General features: G+C 29.7%; 3 protein-coding genes across 6 annotated transcripts in view; 1 reads left to right on the top strand and 2 right to left on the bottom strand.

Moving 5' to 3' along the window:
• The window catches only part of LOC145932930 (uncharacterized), a 143,995-nt gene that overhangs the window by 57,998 nt on the left and 65,885 nt on the right, over nt 1-20,112 (top strand). The window lies entirely within an intron of this gene.
• The window catches only part of LOC145932456 (GTP-binding protein Di-Ras2), an 84,158-nt gene that overhangs the window by 52,953 nt on the left and 11,093 nt on the right, over nt 1-20,112 (bottom strand). The gene's annotated exons all lie outside the window — the stretch shown is intronic.
• Nucleotides 8,167-11,786, bottom strand: LOC145948763 (lipase member H-like). Of its 3 annotated transcripts, none has more exons than XM_083058349.1 (7): nt 11,443-11,786; nt 11,023-11,071; nt 10,528-10,682; nt 9,352-9,597; nt 8,967-9,167; nt 8,476-8,638; nt 8,167-8,401 (listed from the first exon to the last, which is right to left on the bottom strand). In XM_083058349.1, exons 1-7 carry the CDS (start codon nt 11,516-11,518, stop codon nt 8,371-8,373), a joined length of 921 nt encoding a protein of 306 aa, XP_082914475.1. In that variant the 5' UTR covers nt 11,519-11,786; the 3' UTR covers nt 8,167-8,370. The 3 variants fall into 3 exon arrangements, with proteins under 3 accessions (XP_082914475.1, XP_082914476.1, XP_082914482.1); XM_083058350.1 differs by having other exon boundaries at nt 11,449-11,786; XM_083058356.1 differs by lacking the exons at nt 8,167-8,401; nt 8,476-8,638 and having other exon boundaries at nt 8,883-9,167.

Raw genomic sequence — 20,112 nt, 5'->3', positions numbered from 1 at the left:
AAGTATGAGATGCGCAGTATAGTTTAATATATATATATATATAATTTATAAATAGTTCAATAAATCAATAAGTTACATGAAAAAAAAATTATCAAGAGTATGACATAATCCGTAATTATACGAATAATCATAGCGTTAATGAAAATGTCTTGCACAAATAATCTGACATTTCACGACAGTCTTAGCGAAGGAGAAACTTATCCTGAATTGCTCGCCAGGAGAGATCTTGTAATTGCGACAATTCAATCTAAATTAGCAGATGTCATAAACATTTTCAGGATGGTTACTGTTTGCACTTTACCGCAAAAAAACAAGGCAAAAACTTTGCCACTGATAAAAAAACAGCTCACAATTTAATGTAATTGCCATGATATTGTATATATAGAACATATATATATATATATATGCTTGACAAGATAAATTCTTCAAAGATGACAAAATGTTTTAAATACATTTGCTATATTTTTTTCGTGTAAATTGGATAAATATTCTTTGAATTGAAAATATAAATATTTTTAATCACAATATTCGGATATACGAGTAGTTTATCTCTTTAATGATCGCTGTTTTTTGAGATACAGCACAATGTATATTGACTGAATCTTTATTACTCTTCACAACTGTGTAAAGAAATACATGTTAGTGTTTGTTTAAGTTATATTTTTATGAAAATGTAATTTTATACATACATATATATAAAAATAACTTTTATTATAGAATAATTCCATGTCAATATATAAAAATACATCAGGATGAATATTTTTTTAATTATTATATTTTTTAATTAATTGGTGAAATTGTGTTATACTTGTAATAAGCGCGCGTATAATAATGAAAATATGTGTATAATTCTACTTTATATATTCCTGAATACCGTCGATTAATCAGCGATAACGTTCAATTAACGCCACACCCTCGCTTCCTTGTTGGTTGATTTTCTGACATCGATTAGTACAGCAGCCTTGTATATCAAGTTAGTTGCTGCTGCGCTTAAATTACGGTTTTATTGACACGTTCTCGTTCTCAAGGCGGAAACATGTGACACACTTGATCGTCATTATCAACGAACGAACGCTTCTCTCTGAGTAGCTCCTTGTATTTGAATTAATATAATCTAGTATTCAATGGTGCGATGTGCGGAGATGATCTTATCTTAAATTAGTACATGCGTGTCAATATCACGTCTTTTCCAAATAACGTCATTAGATGTTATTACATAAGTTTAAACAATTTATTTAGATAGGGGATAAGATTGTTTTATTGTAATAATTCTGAATATTATTATATGGGGAAATATAAATCTCATATTTTCAATACTCCAATTATGAATCTATTGAAACAATTATCACAAGAAATTTTAGATCGGATTTTGAAATCCATTTTAAAATTAAATTAAATCATAAATTTTTTCACTTTGAAATCGTGCTGTTTTTGAACATTATATCAAAATTTATTTATAACCATTTCGATATATCGGCATTGTCCAGATAAACCTTGTCACGCGGAGGATAGCATTTCAATTAACCAATAGTGAAAACTTCATTATGTGTCGATACTCGTTATAGTCGGATTCTATTATGCTATCACGTTCGACGCGTTATATTGAAACAGTGAATATATAAATCAATAAGCTTCGTTTTATACACGCGATCACCAGTTTTCCCCATTCTCTGTCGTACACGAGCGGCAACGCATCCCTTTGATTAAAAGAAATTCCAACAATTAACCAATAAACAATACACGACAAAACTCGGGGTTCGGGCACTCGTTCGCAGCGTTTTTCCCATGAAAGCCTCTCACATAGAGGAGAGGGTTAAAAGGACCTATTGATTTTCTCTCGTAGTCGCTGTTGCGAAGCTCGTATAAGTTGGCATCGCAATCGCAACGAGTTTTCCATCATTGTGTATTGCACGACAGAGAGAGAGACGTGCATCGTCTCTCGAAAGCTTGACAGCAGAGGAGGAGGAGAAGAATGGAAAAAGCACGAACGTTCTCGTGACCGTTGAAGAAGAGACGGGAATCGCGCTAATATGACGAGGAAAGATCGCTTAACGGAGGGTAGCTGTGGCATTCCATGTATTTCTCAGCTCGCGGTTATGTAATTATGTTTTCGACGACGCGAGTCGATATATATAGCGCGCGGTGTGGTAATACGAAAATTTAATGGATCAGGGATTGCATCCCGACGCGTCGTCGAGCTTACAGCTGTGGTTTCGCTGCGGGGTGCGTTTCCGGTTTCACCCTCCCTTCGATCGGTTTCGGCCTTACTCGCTTCGATCCGCAGAGATCCCGCTTGAATCATCGAAGCGTTTGCTTGCTTACTCTGTCCCCCTTGCTTGGTCTGTAATTCGAGACAGACCAATCCCGCTGATTGCGCTGATGAACCTTCTACTGCCGACGTCCGGTTGATTGGATTCCGCGATCTCCGATTTAAATTTGCATTAAGAAAATGTCAACCGTGCGAAAATTGCAATTGAGAATCTTATTGCAGAATGATTCTAAAAATCGATCGTACTTTGTATTTAAGTATCCAAAGATCTCATTGTCAATATGGAGAAAACAGAATATGAATATTAAGAATAGAGTCTCTAATTTTTTAAGCGTTTTTTTTTTATATTTTTCTTTTACTTTTATTAGAATAACAATTTTCATTAATTAACTAGGCAAAATAATAAATTATTATTGTTTCATCTAATTTTAAACATCCCTGGTAGAAATTTTGATGTGGCGCTTGCATGGCACTAACCAGCGTGCCATACTTCATTTCAGGAGCTAGCATGGCACGCTGGTAAGCACCATCCTCGAATCGTCACGTTTTGCCCGCTGGCGCCACAACTTTGAAAAATTTGGCATGGTCCTGGCATGGCGCTAACAGTAAGACTTGCTTCCATTCAATTTTATAATGAATGTCACGCATTTATAAAACAGGTTAGATTAAACAGTATCAGGCGCAAGCATGGTCCTGATATGTATTATACCTTTCCAATTCTTTTGGATAAGGCTGTGGCGTGGCAAACATGGTGCTGACAAGTGTCGTGGCGTTGACAAGGCAATTTCTACCAGGGATATTTTAACAAAATTTTAATTTTTATAAATTAGAATTAAACAAATATTTAAATGAAAATAGAGTACTAAAAAGCTGATGAATACAAACATGACCCAGATTTTTATTTTAAAAAGATTGTTTTATAATTGAAAAATCGTGAATGATAAAAAACAGAATTTTTTGCGCATCCTGTAAACAACGTAACTTTACTATAAAAAGAAAGAAAATAATACCTAGAAATCAGTTTTATTTGACTAGCGATCTTCGAATAAACGTTCATTGTAAACTCCGAATGATCGAGTTTCTATAAACTTCGGCAAATAAAATGCGAAGCAGGAAGTCTCATCGAGTTTGCTTTCACGAAGGAAGAAAGAGTCGATAATCAATCTCAACAAATGTTTTTTTCCATCTTTACGAAAAATAAATTCCTTTTTATACACACGAATGTATCATCATAAAATATTACAAGCGCAACGTCGAAACCTATTAGAAATTTCAATATTCGTCCATTTACTCGACTATTGAAACTTCGCAATTACAGTTCGGGCGTCACAGGTTTCTGTATGAAAGCAAATTGGAAGGCTTTCCAGGAGTTGGGAGAACACATAGCAGTGCCCGGATGATTTTATGTACAAAAATCTTTGTTTAATTAATCTTTAATTGATTATCTGCGTTGGCTGTGTTGTTAGTATTTCCATCTATATTCTGATACTCAATTTGAATCTATCTGAATGGACCGTTTCGTATAAATTGCATCGCAAATTATCAAAAGAATTAAATGCAAAAACTCCACAGCTTTTTTTCTAGCTTTTAATTTATTTTTATCATCTTGTTATTTTGTAACATATGTAAGTGTATGTGTGTATGTGCACATATATGTATGCTTGTGTTTTTAATTTATAATCGAAACAAATTAAAATTTTTTTCCTATATAAAATATAAAAATATTTGTTTAGTAATATTAATAATGATATTTTATCTAATTATTCTTTTAATTTTGCCATAGGTAATTTAATACTAAGGAATTAAACGTAATTGAATAAAAATATGAAAACACGTCTATGAAAATTGATAAATAAAATAAATTTCGCGGTAATTAAACTTTGACTTTTTTCACATTAGATCGTCGTTAAATGTCAAGCAGCAATATCATTCTTCTCGATGTCTGCCGCTTAAAATGCTACGAGTTGTCCTTTTCATAAAAGATTTATTGGCCAATTATTCTGGCCAATTTGAAGACGATTTTTCCTCCAGCGAAAATGTCAAGGGAGATCATCATTTCTTGTAAGCTTTCAATTTTTGCTATTATCTATATATTTTTGTAATTAACCCTTAAATTAAAATTTTATAAAAATAAATTCCACTTAAAAATTAACTGAAAAATGTAGTTGTGTTAATCTCTCTTTCATAAAATTTAATTTGTGAAAAGCCCTTTTTTTTCAATCGCTTATAATTCAAAAGAAATATCTCGACATCGCTAAGGAAAAATCGTCTCTAAATTGGCCAGAAAATCCGCCCTTAAAAGAAAATTTGGATGTTTTGAGACATCGTCTGTATACGTGTATGTGTAATACCATGTTTATTTTTTACTTTTCCAACATAAGTATACATATCTTTTTATTATAGTCAGATTCGTCCTTCATAAAAATACTCATACTTATTTAGCATTACATATGCATTTCCGTAATTGAATAACTATTTTCAAAAAGAAATAAGTATATATTAAACTTGCAAGTTTGTTTTTTGTTCAGTGGAATTAATCATTAAATTATGTGACGCAACAAATTTAAATAAAGCGAAAAATGTATAATAATAGCTAATTTATCGAAATTAATTTGAAATACAAAAAAAGAAGTTATTCTCTATAATGCGTTAAATAATTTAAATTTGTGACGTATGGCTGGCACATGATGATTTTTACGCTATATATATTATATATAGTATTGTTCTTGTCATCATCTCTTGTTGCATGATAATATTCGAGCGCGCAAACAATTTCATTAGCCGCATTACGGTATCGTCACATTATTATTTTCCGAAATGCGATCATTCCTTGTGAACAATTAATGTGAACGATTATTGGCACACGCGGTAAATCAACTTTCATGATTAATGATTCGTAAGCGTATTGCTGCGATGCTATTTATCAAAGCAGATATTTCACGTGATTTACTCATTTGAAATAGAAATCGAAATAACACGAGATTTGAGGCAATAGAAATTATAAATTATTGTTTTATGATACATATATCGATGATAATTATTTCCTTACTTTAAATTCCAGTGTATTTTGCATCGCGTGTTGAATTTTTCACCGACTTAAATGTAATTTGCCTACAAATTTGAAAGCGCATAATGATATATGACTTAGATGCAGTGATGCATTCATATAAAAATAAAAACATATGCTACATTGTCTATTCAACAAAAGAAAAGTGCATGTATTATATAGGATCAAAACTTTTCTCTCTAATAATTTAGAAATATCTTATAAATCAGAAATCATTGTGTTATATTTTTATATTTTCTTCATTTTTTTTATATTAATCTACAGAATACATTTAGAATATTATATGGTGCAGGATGTATCTTATATGTATATAAGATATTTATCATAATTCACAAATTTTTAAATATTTATAATAAATAAATTAAAAAATCTATATATAAGACTGTATTTGTTTTAAATAAGCAAAAAAATTTTGTAGTAAATAAATTGTGTTGAGAATTCTTTTTTTTTATAAAAATTTATATACATATATCTCTATATCTACAAATATTTATACGTTCTTTTATGAAGTCTAGAGGCAATATAAATCGATTTATATAATTTTTAAATATTACTGCAAGAATAATTTTCTGCTATAATCAGAGCTATAAATTTAACATATCAAAAATGACTTTGGAAAGTTTAGCCATTAAATGTCTCGTTCTATTCTCTGTATAAATTTTTTCTATTTCGCATTTTATGTGTATTCTGCTATCGCGAATACTAGGGATGCCAATATTGGATTTTTCTATTCAGCCTCGTTACATTCAATGGACGCTTTTGGTTATTATTACGTTTCCATATTGAACAGATGGACAATATTGCGCGAATCGCAACGCGCAATAATGTTTTGAATATCTGACATTGCACAAATATGGCATATTTTAATGGATAAAAGTATCTTGTTTTATTATACATCTCTATTAATGACACTTGACTTTGATTTCTGTTGGCAACATTACCTCTTTTTTCGCTTGATCAACTTTAACTTATTAATTATACGTATATGTATGTATGTATGGAAAGTATAAATGTGTGTGTGTATTATATGCTTTTGTCGATCGCTTGTTTTTGCATTCTCTCTCATCTCTGTTATCGTCAATTTTGCATTATATTAGTTCCGTTAATAACTCGATTAACGACATTTCCTGCATATATATGTATATTTACAGCAAATATATGCATAATCGCGAAATCCACTTATTTGATGTAAGCCACATGATATTTTAAACTGAGGCAATTTTTGTGCACGATAATATTCTTTACTTATATAAAAAACATATTCTTTTACATAAGTAGATTTTTATATCACGTTACAATTTAAGCTTTTTAGAATATGTACTATTTTATTTATCGAAATCGCGCATAAAAGGAGTTTATTTTTAAATATCTTTAATTAGCGCGTAATACATGTTATTACAAACATATATTTGAAGAAATTAGGTTGTGATTTAATTGTTGTCTTATAAAATATAAATCTTCGAATTAAAGTTTCTATATATATTTGATCAATGAAAAGAGAAGAAATAAATAAGGAAAAACTTAGCAGTCGTCAAACGAATTTTAAAATGTCATGAAAAAGAGTTTGAAAGTTGATCTATATAGGGAAAAAGTAAGAATCATGAGACAAAACAATTTCTAACATATATAGCCTAAGAGGCCAGTAGTGCGATGGTTGTAAAATAAATTACTTTGAAGGCAGCTTTATATATTGAGATTGCGAGAAAATAACTCGGTCAATAATGGCATAGATCAAGATCATTAGAAAAAGAAGAGAGGAATGACAGACCACCAAATCTTACATGATCCACATCAAATATGATCGACGTGTTTGCCAGAATTACTAAGAATGCCCAAGGGAGTTCTTTTATATCCCTTTTCATTGCTTTTCTACTTTTGATTCAGAATTTTAAAGCTCTTCTATATCTCTTGTAAAGGACTGTGTGCCTTAGTTACTAATCTCCTACGTAAAGTACAGTGGAATGAGTAAAAAAATATCGTCTACGTTATATGAGCCTTTAAAAAAGCTCATCCATAAAAAGTCTCAGAGTTCAAACATTTATGAGGACTATCAGAGAAATTTATTCGAGGTCTAGATATTTAGACTATTAAATATTTAAGGACTCAAGAAGATAATATCTTTAATGCGACGATACATCTTGCTAAACATTCTTGTAATCTCCCCTATGTAATTCTAATATTCAATTTTAATACCTCAATAATTATATAAAATAATATTAAAATTTAATAATGCCAAAGCAATTATAAAATTTCAGTTATTAAAAATCTATTTTAAAATTACAAAAATCGTTCGAATAAATTTCTGAAAAATGTAAAGCAAATGTATAATAAATATATTTTTTAACTTTAACAACTATTTATTTTTTTTTAATTAAAGCGATTCGTTTATATAATTAATTTCACTGTCCACTATTTGCTCGGAAGAAACTCGGCAATTGGAGAGTATTGACGATAGACGGTAGTGCAATTATAAATCGTATTTGCTCGCTAATAAGGTAAAATCATCGCGCCTCCACAAGAAAACTTTATTTGCCACGCGAAATTCTCTCTAATCTGCTTAAATATTTTCTTCTTTCAAGCCTAATGAATCATAATTCATCGAGATTTATCATGACTGGCGTCTTGCAAAATTTATCGAAATTACGTAAAGGAGTTTCTGTACATTTAATTAATGTTTATTACGTAATATACATATAATTATATACATATATACATATATTATATGTTTGAAGCAAAAATTCGATAAAAATATATCGTGAAAGATAAAATTTAATTCTTAATCTATTAATTACATAAATATAACATATAAATCAAAGACACTGAACGACGAATTAAATTCTTATTAGAAAAGCAATTTTTATACAGCATATTGCTCGAAGAGCACTGCACATTGCATTTAAAAATTGTTTTATAATAACAATTGGTTAAGGCAAGAAGTGATATCAGAAGCTTCAGTTGATTATCTGTTAATTATTTGAACCATTATAATTATATGAAACCATATTATCTTTATCTCGAGAAGAGTTCTCTAATTCTAATTGATTGCGAGACAGTAATTGCCACTTCTGCAAAAAGATTGAATTTAATTATTAAATCGTGTGGGAATAAAAGAAGGAGATCGAAAAAAAATTATTCTTACGTTTTCTCATTTATATGCGGTCCGAGATAAACGCGATCATTCTTCTCGCAATAATCGTAAAAATGTAAAAATACGAAACAATTTGTGCATTTGGTGGCCGAATATCTTGTTTCATTCCTCACGGCATCGGCATACCATTCGATTGCTTTAAAATGGCCACAGTCTGATGCACAAAAACATACCATGTGAAATCTGATAAGTTTCAGCAATACATTCTACTTTATATATCATATGATGTATAGTATCGTGTATTACAATAAGCACTAAATATGACGTTTGTATTTTTTAGATCCGTTGCAATATTTGTATGTAATCTTTACAATAAACAAACGCAAATCCCACATCATATTTTTCTTTTTTTTTTTTTATTTTTTTTTTAAATATAAAAGCATCTCGGTATTGTTAGGACAGAGATTTTTAATGGCCATATTTAGTATTAACGCGGAGAAAAATTCTGAACAAAACGTTAAAAATATAGCAAGTTGGATTACATTGTATATTTGATGACGAGCAGCAGCCAGGTTGCGGTGCCGTTCCGGTGTTGGCATAAATATTGAGCGTGCCTACTTCCCTGATGGTGCCGTACCCATTGCCATCCGTATAAAATATATCAGTCAAGTTTGCGACATCGGGATTGATTTGACAACCCTTGTACATGTCAGTATAAAAAACCACACCCGCGGGATCTAAACCTGTATTCATCGATATACATGTAATGGACTGTATAGTATACTCTAACTTGCAACAACAACCACCGTATGAGCATATTTTTGATTCTTTCAGTTATAGATAGTTTCGAAAATAAACAAATATACATATATGCAAAATATATCTATTTAGACGGAGATAATATAAGTCTTCTTCTGTACAACATACCTGTGATATGTAGCCAAGAAAAATTGGTATATGTTGCGATACAACCTGCAATGTGAGCACCCATGGAATGTCCGATGAGGTGCCATGCTTCTACATTGTAACTCTTATTCTTTAACGTATCGAAAGTAGACGCGACAATTCTTCCGATTGTAGATGTCCAATTAGTAACCGTAAGACTAACTTGTTCAGGTTGCAGTTGGGTCCAATCGAGCAATGCAATGGTCGAGATATTTCGCGAGCAATACGCTAAAGAATTGAAACATGAAGTATGTCAGTATGCCAATAATTTGGTTGATCGATATATTAAAATTTACACACTTATAATGTATTGCGCGTGAATATTTTTTCCTTCTTTTAATTTTTACGCAGTCTTGAAAATTAAAAATAATTATTTTGTAATTTATATAATAAAATAGTTTATATAAATTATACTATATAACAAATTATATTATATTAAAATAATTTATATAATAAAATAGATTATCTAATACTCAATTTTTATTACATAGTCGATTCTGCGTCAGAAAACTCCTGTATTAAGTCTCGCGCATGTAAAGCCGAGTTTAAAGAGTCAAAGAAATAGCGGCGAAGAAGCGTTAACTAATTAATAATTTTATAAAAAGATTTTATAAAAAATTATTTTATAAAAATTAAAAAATAATTAACGCTTTTCTATGTTCGTTTCTCAATATTAATTTATGATTATTCGCACTTAGCTTGATCTGAATGCGGTTTTAATAGTGCAACGATCATGGTAATTGAAATATCAAGTTGTCGCTATCGCACTAGCTGCGTGACTCATTTACTAATGTTTTATAAAAACATGTAAAAAATTACGATTCGTTATTTGATACTCGATGGCGTGACTGAATCGTATATTATAGTTATTACAGATTAATAATATATAATTTAAAAATTTATTTTTTTTTATTTTTAAATGTCGAGTGTTATCTATAATAATTTGTTAAAAATAATTCGGAGAGAGAGAGAGACTGTTGGTTGTGTATACATACTTAAAATAACGGAATTTACATATTTATTTTTTTTTGTAAAATATTTTTATCAATAATTTATGATTTCAGTAATTAAAGGGTCTCCATGAAAAAATTCATTTATAAGTCAATATTGAACGATGCTATATGTGTATATAGAAAAAAATTTATTATTAATCGATACCTGATATAATGTTTTGAATAGGCTTTTTGTTCCGTGAATATCCGTGAATGAAAACAGTGCTTTCACGTTTATCTTTTTTTATCAGCTTATATGCATTTTCTATACAATTTAAATCTTGTATGAGACAGTCGATTGATGTCTCATTCGTAGCATTGCTGAAATATAAATTACCATATGAGTCGAATGACATAATTAATTACATCATTGTTGCAGAGTAGAAAATAAATAATAAAATTTCTAAGATGTACAGGATATATTATTTTTCAGAAAAATTCCTGGCATTTCAAATATTTATTGAAATGTTTGAACTAATATATATAAAATCTCTATTCTCTATCATCTCTCTAATCTATTAATAATATATATAAATTCTTTAAAATAAAGCATATATATATATATATATATGTTATTTGTGTCTTTAATAAATGGAAATAAACAAATATAATATTATTTACTAATATGTGTGTGATAACACTAATCACAAGTAATAAGTACCATGTATAAAAAGACAGAAGAATTTTACTTGCGTCAATTTCATCTGCATCTGTAAAATTATAAAATTTACCGTATAATATGTTCACTATTCTATTATATCTGATTATATACACATCTGATATTGTATCTTCCACATTATTACATTTATAATTAAATTTTCAATTTTCGTTTTTTATGATAACATATAATTATTTACAAATTTTTTAGTCAATAATGCAAATAACGTAATATCTTCACACGTGTGCAATTTTTTTTCGCAATTTGAAAAACATTAAACAAAAAGAAAATATTGTTCGCATGATGCCGATAAAGATTGCGTTCAACTGGAAGATATACGACGACACGCTGTGTAGCAAAAATACGTTTAACATAGATGGAGAAGATTACGACGTATATCACGTATATCATCAATCTTCCTACTATTACTTTCCACTGATGTTGCAAAGCAAAAGATGCAAAGTAGAAGGTAGATATACGCAGATGTGCTCCAAGTCATATCGCAGAATTGGTTTATTTCGACTGATGAATAATCGTAAAGAAAAAAACCGTATGGAAGATATATGTAACACTTATATAAACTTTCGAGATCCGCTCTCTTCAACTCTACACTCACGACTGATGATATATGCTACAGAAATATACATTGTTAGCGATCTCCGATCATTGGTAGCGGGATGTCCGGGAAATCATCTTTGCATGTATTGTGTTATTATTATCGTGTCGGGTCATGTCGTGTTTTCACATATACTTATATCTAAATAGAATTATTCTTTCGACCATGACTGGCATAAGTTCAAAAATGTTTATTTATTAAAAATAACACCCTGCAGCGTATGAGAAAGGTTAGTTGTTGTTTAGATGTGCAGATTTTCTTATTGATATTAATCCAAGCTTTTAGTAGATCGGAGTTCATCTTTCCAAATTCTTAACATATATTGTATTAATTTATATTGTATATATAATTGTATTATATTAACATATATTGTATTAATTTTGAATTTGCACCGGACCTAATTATGGTGCTCACATTAAAGAACGGATTTTTTCAAAGCATCATAAAAGAATTTGGAAAGATGAACTCCGATCTACTAAAAGCTTGGATTAATATCAATAAGAAAATCTGCACATCTAAACAACAACTAACCTTTCTCATACGCTGCAGAGTGTTATCTTTAATAAATAAACATTTTTGAACTTATGCCAGTCATGGTCGAAAGAATAATTCTATTTAGTTTTTAAAACTCTACTGGCGATTAACATATATTGTATTAATTTTATACTTATATCTGTCCGTTGCCTCGATCGTTATTTTGTAGTTTTGACGAAACGTGCTCTGCCGTGATTGGCTTCTTTTAAAAGAATAAGCGTTTTATGACTGTGTATATATATATAAACGGCGACCTCTCGGTCGAACGCGTCTCTCTCTCTGAGAATTTCGAAGAATAATAAAGTGTTTCTATACGATCCGAATTAACGAGTTAAGAGTTTTATAATATATATATATCTCCTATCGACATATCCTATATCCGCTAACAACATGAGAAAACTTTTGCAATATCGTCAAGAGATAAGAGTTAATAATTAAATGAATGTATCCGTAGAGATGAGTTTCAACAGCATACTATAATTATTTCTAGACATGTGAAAATTGAACTAACAAATGAGAAAGGTTGAAACAGTTGAAACTTTTATCTACAATGTAATTTCTTGATATATGATTTTTTATAGGATTTAGAGAGAGAGAGAAAATTGCGAAATGCTGTCTAACAATTGTAAATATAGTTTTACTTCTTGCGTCAATTCTAAATACTGCTCCGAAATTGAGATAGAAAGGTGAATATCTTCAAGGTCTAAATATTCGAGTCAAGTCTAAGCTTCTTATAGTGAATAATGTAATGTAGAATGCTAAAAGTCTCCAAACATGTTTCCTGACGTGAAAATGTAAATGTTTCACATCCATAAATTTGGCATTAAGCAGTCGTGTAAAAGAATTTAGAGTTCCTAATTTTTCAGTGTTCAAACATCCATTGCAGACCAGAATCTTTTCACTTCTTTCACAGATTATCTCATGTTCTCTTTATTCTTCTTATATTTTATATAATATATAAACTATCGTAATTAATTAGTAATTCGAATAATTTAATGAAAGTCACCAGCAGTTAAAAATCAAAATACATGAATCGACCAAACTGGCACTGATTTATTTCACTTAATCAATCATCAACACAACGTTTCGACCATGGGTTTTGGTTCTCAAGTGTACTGCATTAACATATCAAATACAACAATTAGCGCATTCGCAAAGATCACCGAATTTTAACAAATATTAAGATGTATATATTTACCTAATTTCACAAATTGTCAAAAAACCATGTAATGTATTAAAAGAAAGATTTACTGTTATTAACACAACATCATTGTGCGCACAGAGCATACTAAGCGACCTTTATTATTTTGTCAAAAATATTATTTAGATTATCCGTATCCTTTTGTAAGTTGAGCGTGTTGTCAAATTTTTTAATAAAAAACATTTCGGCGATTTCTCTTTTCTTTACATTTTTCTCATTATATAAAACTTGCGGATTCGACTATTTAAAATCGTGTCCACATTCACTTTTAGGTTCAACACCTTAAAAAATTAAAAGTTATTATATAAAGAGAAGAAAGTGCAAAATAAAATATGTAAATGATATGTTAATGCAATAAACTTGAGAAGGACCAAAACCCATGGTCGAAACGTTGTGTTGATGATTGATTAAGTGAAATAAATCAGTGCCAGTTTGGTCGATTAATAACGATTCATGTCTGGTAATTAATTAGGTTATAAGCAAGCAGTTCATATAAGAGGATTTTTGTTATCTTAATAAGTTATAAGCTGAGAATGTAGCAGTGCACATATTTATTGATAACATAATGAGATACGACAGTTAAGACGTTTTAATTATGTCTGTTTATGTAATCACTTGAATGTTTCTTAAAAAAAACTTTTGTAGGAAAAAAAACGTTATTTGGAACACAAGTATTTTATTAGAGTAATTTGATAGTAAACTCTGTTACATTACAACCGTTAACGACAGCTAACTTATTTTATGACCAAACAACTTCTTTTTTTCTAAACATTTTTTCTATCACTAAATATAAGAGAATCATTTAAATAGCTTAGGTTTTAAATACTTCACTTTGTATAAAAAAATGTATAGTTTTTTTTACGTCAATGTGCATCTTAAATATGAATCTTAAATTATTGCATATTGTGCAATTAATGCTCATTGTTTAAGTATTTGCATCATGAACAAAATATTTATAGAAAAAACTTTTTCGAGCAAAACTCGAACTTCTCAATTGACTTATCCGATTCTTTAAATAAAATCTATTAGTGCGTGCAATATGCTATTTCTCTCTCTCTCTCTCTTCCTACGAAACTGGGCAATCGCGAAAATGTTAATAGCACAATCTCTAACCGCACTTGCTCTCGCTAATAAAGTGAGATTGTCTCAACGCGGCAAGCAAACCTCATTTGCCACGTGAGATTCCTTCTAATCTGCTTCTTTCAACCGACCGACCACAATCCGAAAGTTATCGAGGCTTAGCCGTTCCAGTAGATTGTATATTCCTTTTTTGAAAGTTAGATATTACGTTGCGCAATTTAGGACAAAACTTTCCTTCTTTCTTTTCCTTCTTCGCAAAGAAATTCTCAAAGAAAGAACCTTCCCTTCCGTTATATTAGAGAAATAAGGCAGTATACATTCATTCCCTTTGCCTTGACGGTATTTTCGCTCATTTTAACTCGATAAAAAAAAATAAGCTATTTTATAAGTTTCTATCTCTTAAAAGATAATTAAATTATTATTTACTAATAAAATAATATCATTAAAATGCAAAGGCTTCATTATGCAAACTTTTATAAATCTCTATGTTTTATAGATTAAGATCTGTTGTATATTTTATATTATTATCATTTTGTATATGTTATTCAATATTGTATTTTATATATATTATATCTATTTTTGTGTTATCTCATGTAAGAGATATATATTTTTTGTATTCAAAGAAAAAGATGTATAAGAGAGCTGTGAAGGATCAAGTCCGATTTCTTACTTTTTTTTGCTCTCTCTCAGAGATTTTTCATTTTTTTGTACGAAACAACGTGAGGATCGTCGTAAAAATAATGAATAATACTATTTTTCTTGAAACTTGGAATCACGTAATCAGCTCCCTATATTTGTACGAATTTTTCTCTGGAGAATGCTTTAGTTTTGCTGAGTTTTTCTTTATGAGCGGGTTGTCTTTTAATATTTCAAGCGATTCACATAAGAAAAACATTACACAGTGCAAAGTTAGAGAATATGGAATTATTAGAGGATATATATATATATATATATATATATATATATAATATATTTCTCTTTGTCATTAGTTCTAAAATTTCGATTAAGGTTGTCTACGGATTAGTTATTAAATTCGACTACTCAGACCGTGATTTTGTCAAGAGGCGAAATAAGACATAATCGGGGACAATCTTTTATCGTTCAGCGTGCCACTGTTAAACATATCGAAATTATAGCTGACATTATCGTAAATAGCATTATATAATTAAATTTGTTGAGCGATAGCATGAGAAGTCTATTAACGTCTGATGTACTCGTAGTATGTATATAATTTTAAAATTCAATGCTCAATATATTTGTACATTGGGTGCTCAAAGAAAATGCTATTTGAAATAACGCTCAAATTTTATTGATTATATATGAAATAATAGATCGATGCAATTTATCCCCGTTATCATTCATTTTGCATTCATGTATCATCTATTTATTTCTTTCGTGTACTAATCTTTTGATTGGTGCATTAACAGCGTCATACGATATCAAGAGTTTTATTTATCGCATAAGCCATGCGATATTTCAAACAGCGAAAGTATATTATACAAATCGCATTTCAAATAAATTCCGATAATCTCGCTCGTGCGTACTCTTGCGCAATGATATTGTTTGCTTATGTAACGTTTTATGTTACTTTGCGCCATTACATTTCAGGGACCCTCCAGAATATTTACATATATAAAAGAAAATAAAACAAAATCTCTCCTTTCTCTGCATTCACTATTTTAATGTTTTGTCAGTTTCACATAAAAGGATTACTTTTGAAATATCTCTGATCAGTATATATTATGATCAGTATATGTTATTAATGTATCACACAATAGTACAAACGATTTATCACAAGAGTACTAAATCATTTAAATTATCATTAGTAGAATAATTTGTGCAATCTATTGAAACAGTACTACATTGAATTTCAAATTATATATATATATATAACAGTCGTTTTTCTTCTCTGATTATAATAATGTGTCTTCGTTGGCTTTTTATCTTTTTACTTTTAACATTGTTTTAAGAACACAGCACACTTGATAAGGACCGAAACCCATGGTCGAAACGTTGTGAAAAATAAAACTGAATTTTGCCAGAATTGGTCGATTAAATTACTGTCATTTTTTAATTATCGTCTGGTGACCTTGCAATTTGATATCGCTATAATATATATATATATATATATATATATATATATATACACATATATATAATATTTGAGGATAATAGTTGGTTACGCGAAATGATACAGAAAATTCAATTTGTTGCGTTTGTAAACTATTTGTGAAATTGTTTTATCCTTATTTCAAAGTAAAAGAGATTCTTCTCTATTCATTAGCGAGATATTAAGTGCCATTTCTCATTACAAGAAGTTCGAATTTAATTATTAAGTTATAATATATTGAGACTGAAAGGAGGGAAAAATGAAGAGAGAAAATTACTCTCATACTTCTGTATGCGGTCCGAGATAAATGCGATCGTTTCCCTCGCAGTAGTCGGTGTGCAGAAATGCGAAACAATTCGCGCATTTGGTGGTCGAATGCTTTGTCTCGTTCCTCACGTTCCTCGATGTACCATTCGAACGCTTTAAAGTGGCTACACCCTGATGCGAAAGAATGCATCATGTGGAATCGCGCGATAAGCTCCAGCAGTACATCCTACTTTATGTGGTTTCACGTACTACAGTAAGCACTAAATATGACCATCTGGATTTTCAGATCCAGCGCAATATTTTTCTGTTACGTATATGTAGACTAATGCAAATCCTACATCGATATTTTAAAAATCCAACATAAAACATCTCCGTGTTTATCAAGTTAAAGGTCTCTAAAATTTAATAATAATAAGTATGTTAAATTTAATATATTGAAAGAATGAAACATAGATATAAGAAATAGAAGAAGTATTAAGAAATGTGGATATATATATAATATAATGTATATATATAATGTATATATAATGTATATGTATATATATAAAATTTAATAATTTTTATTGGAACATGTGCATACATGTCCAATGAGACGTCATGCTTTTATTTTGTAACTTTATGCTTTAACATATTGATTGCTTTCAATAGAGACAACACAATGATTTTTTTCGATTCTATTAGTTTCAAACTGTCATAAAATATTATCATGTGCTAATTGAGGCCAGTCGAGCAATGCAATGACAGAGGTATTTTACGAGCAATATGCATCGCACTTATATTAATTGTCTGTGTTTTTTTATTTTTAAGATCATAACTTTTCGAGAATTTTATTAGACTGATAATTGAATGAGATGAGTTGTCGTCTAAGAGTGATTAATACTTCTTAATACGAGCTATCGTATTAACTCTCCGAGAATAGAAACGTACAGATCAAACATTTTCTGCGAGATAGTACAATTAGCTCTAATACAATTTCAAATAATTCTATACTTCGAAAATGTAAAGAAAGTGTTACTATAAACTTATAATCTTATGTAGTTACGGTTTGTCAGCAAAAATACGTCGAGAAGAGTTGGCAATATGAGTTAAAGTAACTCTATTTATACTGTTATAACTTTAAAATGTCAGCAGAGTTGCGCTCATGAAATAAAACTGATTATACGAAAATGTGATAGAGAAAATGAAAATTGTTGCTTTTTCTCAAGAGAGTACTTTTTGTGAGTTATACTCTGAGAACAATTTTCAAGTCATAATTCAACAAATATTTTAAATTTAGAGTATATAGTTGCTTTATAATATCTTTTTACACATTGTTTTATATGATCCTGCCTTCTTCTTCTTTTAGAAAAGACTCGTGAGTTACATGCAGCTTAAGCTGTCAACGAATGTTCAGATTACATCTTTTAGATATGCTTGGGCAGAATAAAGAAGTAAAGTAATATGGATGAGATAAAACTAGCAGTTGAATGAATTTCAAAGTGAAATAAAAAGACCCTGAAAATTTGTATACAAAGAGAAAAGAGTGTCATTTTCAGACGGATGCAATTTTCAATGCATTTCTCGTGTAACTGAGGAAGCTGACAGTGATCGCGAAAATATGATATCTCGAGGATAATTTCATGCATCAATTGTAAGAAAATAACTGGCATAATAATCTCAAAAATAAAATAATCTAAAAAATAATTTGAATAATAATATAAAAATATTAAATGAAAAAAAGTAAAATATGTAATAGATCGTCAAATTGCATATAAATCAAATATTGTCGGTATGTTTAGAAAAATGCATCGCACAGGAAAAAAAGGTTTGAAAATAATGCCTAAGAGAACTTTTCTATCCTTATCTGTTACTCTGTCCTTAGTGCAGAATTTTCAAGCTAAGAGAGATTGTACTTTGGTGAGCAATTTTCTGCGGAAAGCACAGTTAAACGAATAAGAAAATATCATCTACATAATAAAGATTCTTGAGAGCTTGAGAGCTAAAGTATCAATGTTTAAACATCTGCCAAAAGACTATTAAAAAATTTATTTAATAAATATTTGAAAAATATAAAAAAACGAATTTTTATACAGTTTAATTTTTCTATATTAATGTGAAGTTTAAAATAATACTTAATATGCGTGAAAGAAAAGTCGCATCACATAAGAAAAGACTTTCTGAAAAGCTTTTCGATAAAAATTTGATTCTTCAGCTTTGTGAGGACTTCCTTAAATAAAGTCAATTTGTAATCCGCTATTTTCTTACGGGCATAATTTGCAACTATCGCGAGAGTGTTAGTCATAGTGTAATCTCTAATCGCGTGCTCGTCAATAAGGTAAGATCGTCGTGACGTGACAAGCGAACATTATTTGCCATGCAGGATTATCTCTAATCTGCTCCTTTCAAGTCCGGCTGACCATAATCGATTGACACGAGCGATCGTTGCATTCTGCAAAGTCAAATGCTCTACCTCTACAATATTCCTCTTTTAAAGGATAATTTCTGTAACTAAGGGTACTTCTGCTTTTTTATGATGAAATCTGCTTTTCAAACTTGTGGAGCGAAACAATATATATTTCTCATTTTTTCGCGTCACCTTCGTTTATTCAATATTTAAAAAAAAAGTAAAAAATGTAAAGAATCTATAAAAAAAACTTTATGATAATTTTATATTCCCCATCTTCCTCCCTCATTCAATTATAAATATATATTATAATAAAGTAATCAAAAGAACTTCATATATAGAATAAGCTTTGAAATATCTATTTTTTGTAAATTAATATACTTAACATAATTTTATATTTTTATATAAAAGAGCCAACTGTGAAATAAAGCTCTTTACAATTAATAATAGTAAGATGATAGTGAAAGACAATATATCTAATATATTGATCCATTCGATAGATGTATAGTATTTTAATTTAATGCAACGTTTGCTGGAGTTGCAGAGTGTTGTCCATTTCGGCCGCCGGCTTCGGTATTTTTGCCGACCGCATTATCGACGTTTCCATTTTTATCGAGAAAAAACCTCGGCAATCATCAAGTGGATTCGAGGAGAAGCCGGTGGTAGAACATTAATCAACCTGTACTTTACGATTTTTTTTTGCGCGAACACCGATTTAACAAGCATTTGGCGTGCAACGGTTCATTTAAAGCAACTAGCTGCTGCTTCAATAAGATAATATAAAAAAAAGATGAACGATGTAAATAATCTTCTTGGAGTTATGTAGTTTGTGTTATTATCTTATAATTATTAGCAAAGAGAGTCATGGGGAAAATTGTACTTTTAAAATAAACCTAAAATAT

The sequence above is a fragment of the Prenolepis imparis genome, unplaced genomic scaffold (assembly GCF_030444845.1).
Source record: "Prenolepis imparis isolate NDT839.2.m4 unplaced genomic scaffold, iyPreImpa1.0 SCAF_2, whole genome shotgun sequence".
Taxonomy (NCBI): domain Eukaryota; kingdom Metazoa; phylum Arthropoda; class Insecta; order Hymenoptera; family Formicidae; genus Prenolepis; species Prenolepis imparis.
This window is presented reverse-complemented; position numbering and strand designations above follow the sequence as displayed.

What these genes read in the sequence shown, in the direction of transcription:
- LOC145948763 (XM_083058349.1), bottom strand. Translation starts at nt 11,518, where the DNA reads ATGACTTGGAGCACATCTGCGTATATCTACCTTCTACTTTGCATCTTT. An exon ending in CTTCTGTCTTTTTATACATG is followed by an intron (nt 10,683 to 11,022) that starts GTACTTATTACT and finishes TTTATATTTCAG; the next exon opens with CAATGCTACGAATGAGACAT. An exon ending in TTCTTGGCTACATATCACAG is followed by an intron (nt 9,168 to 9,351) that starts GTATGTTGTACA and finishes CGATGAATACAG; the next exon opens with GTTTAGATCCCGCGGGTGTG.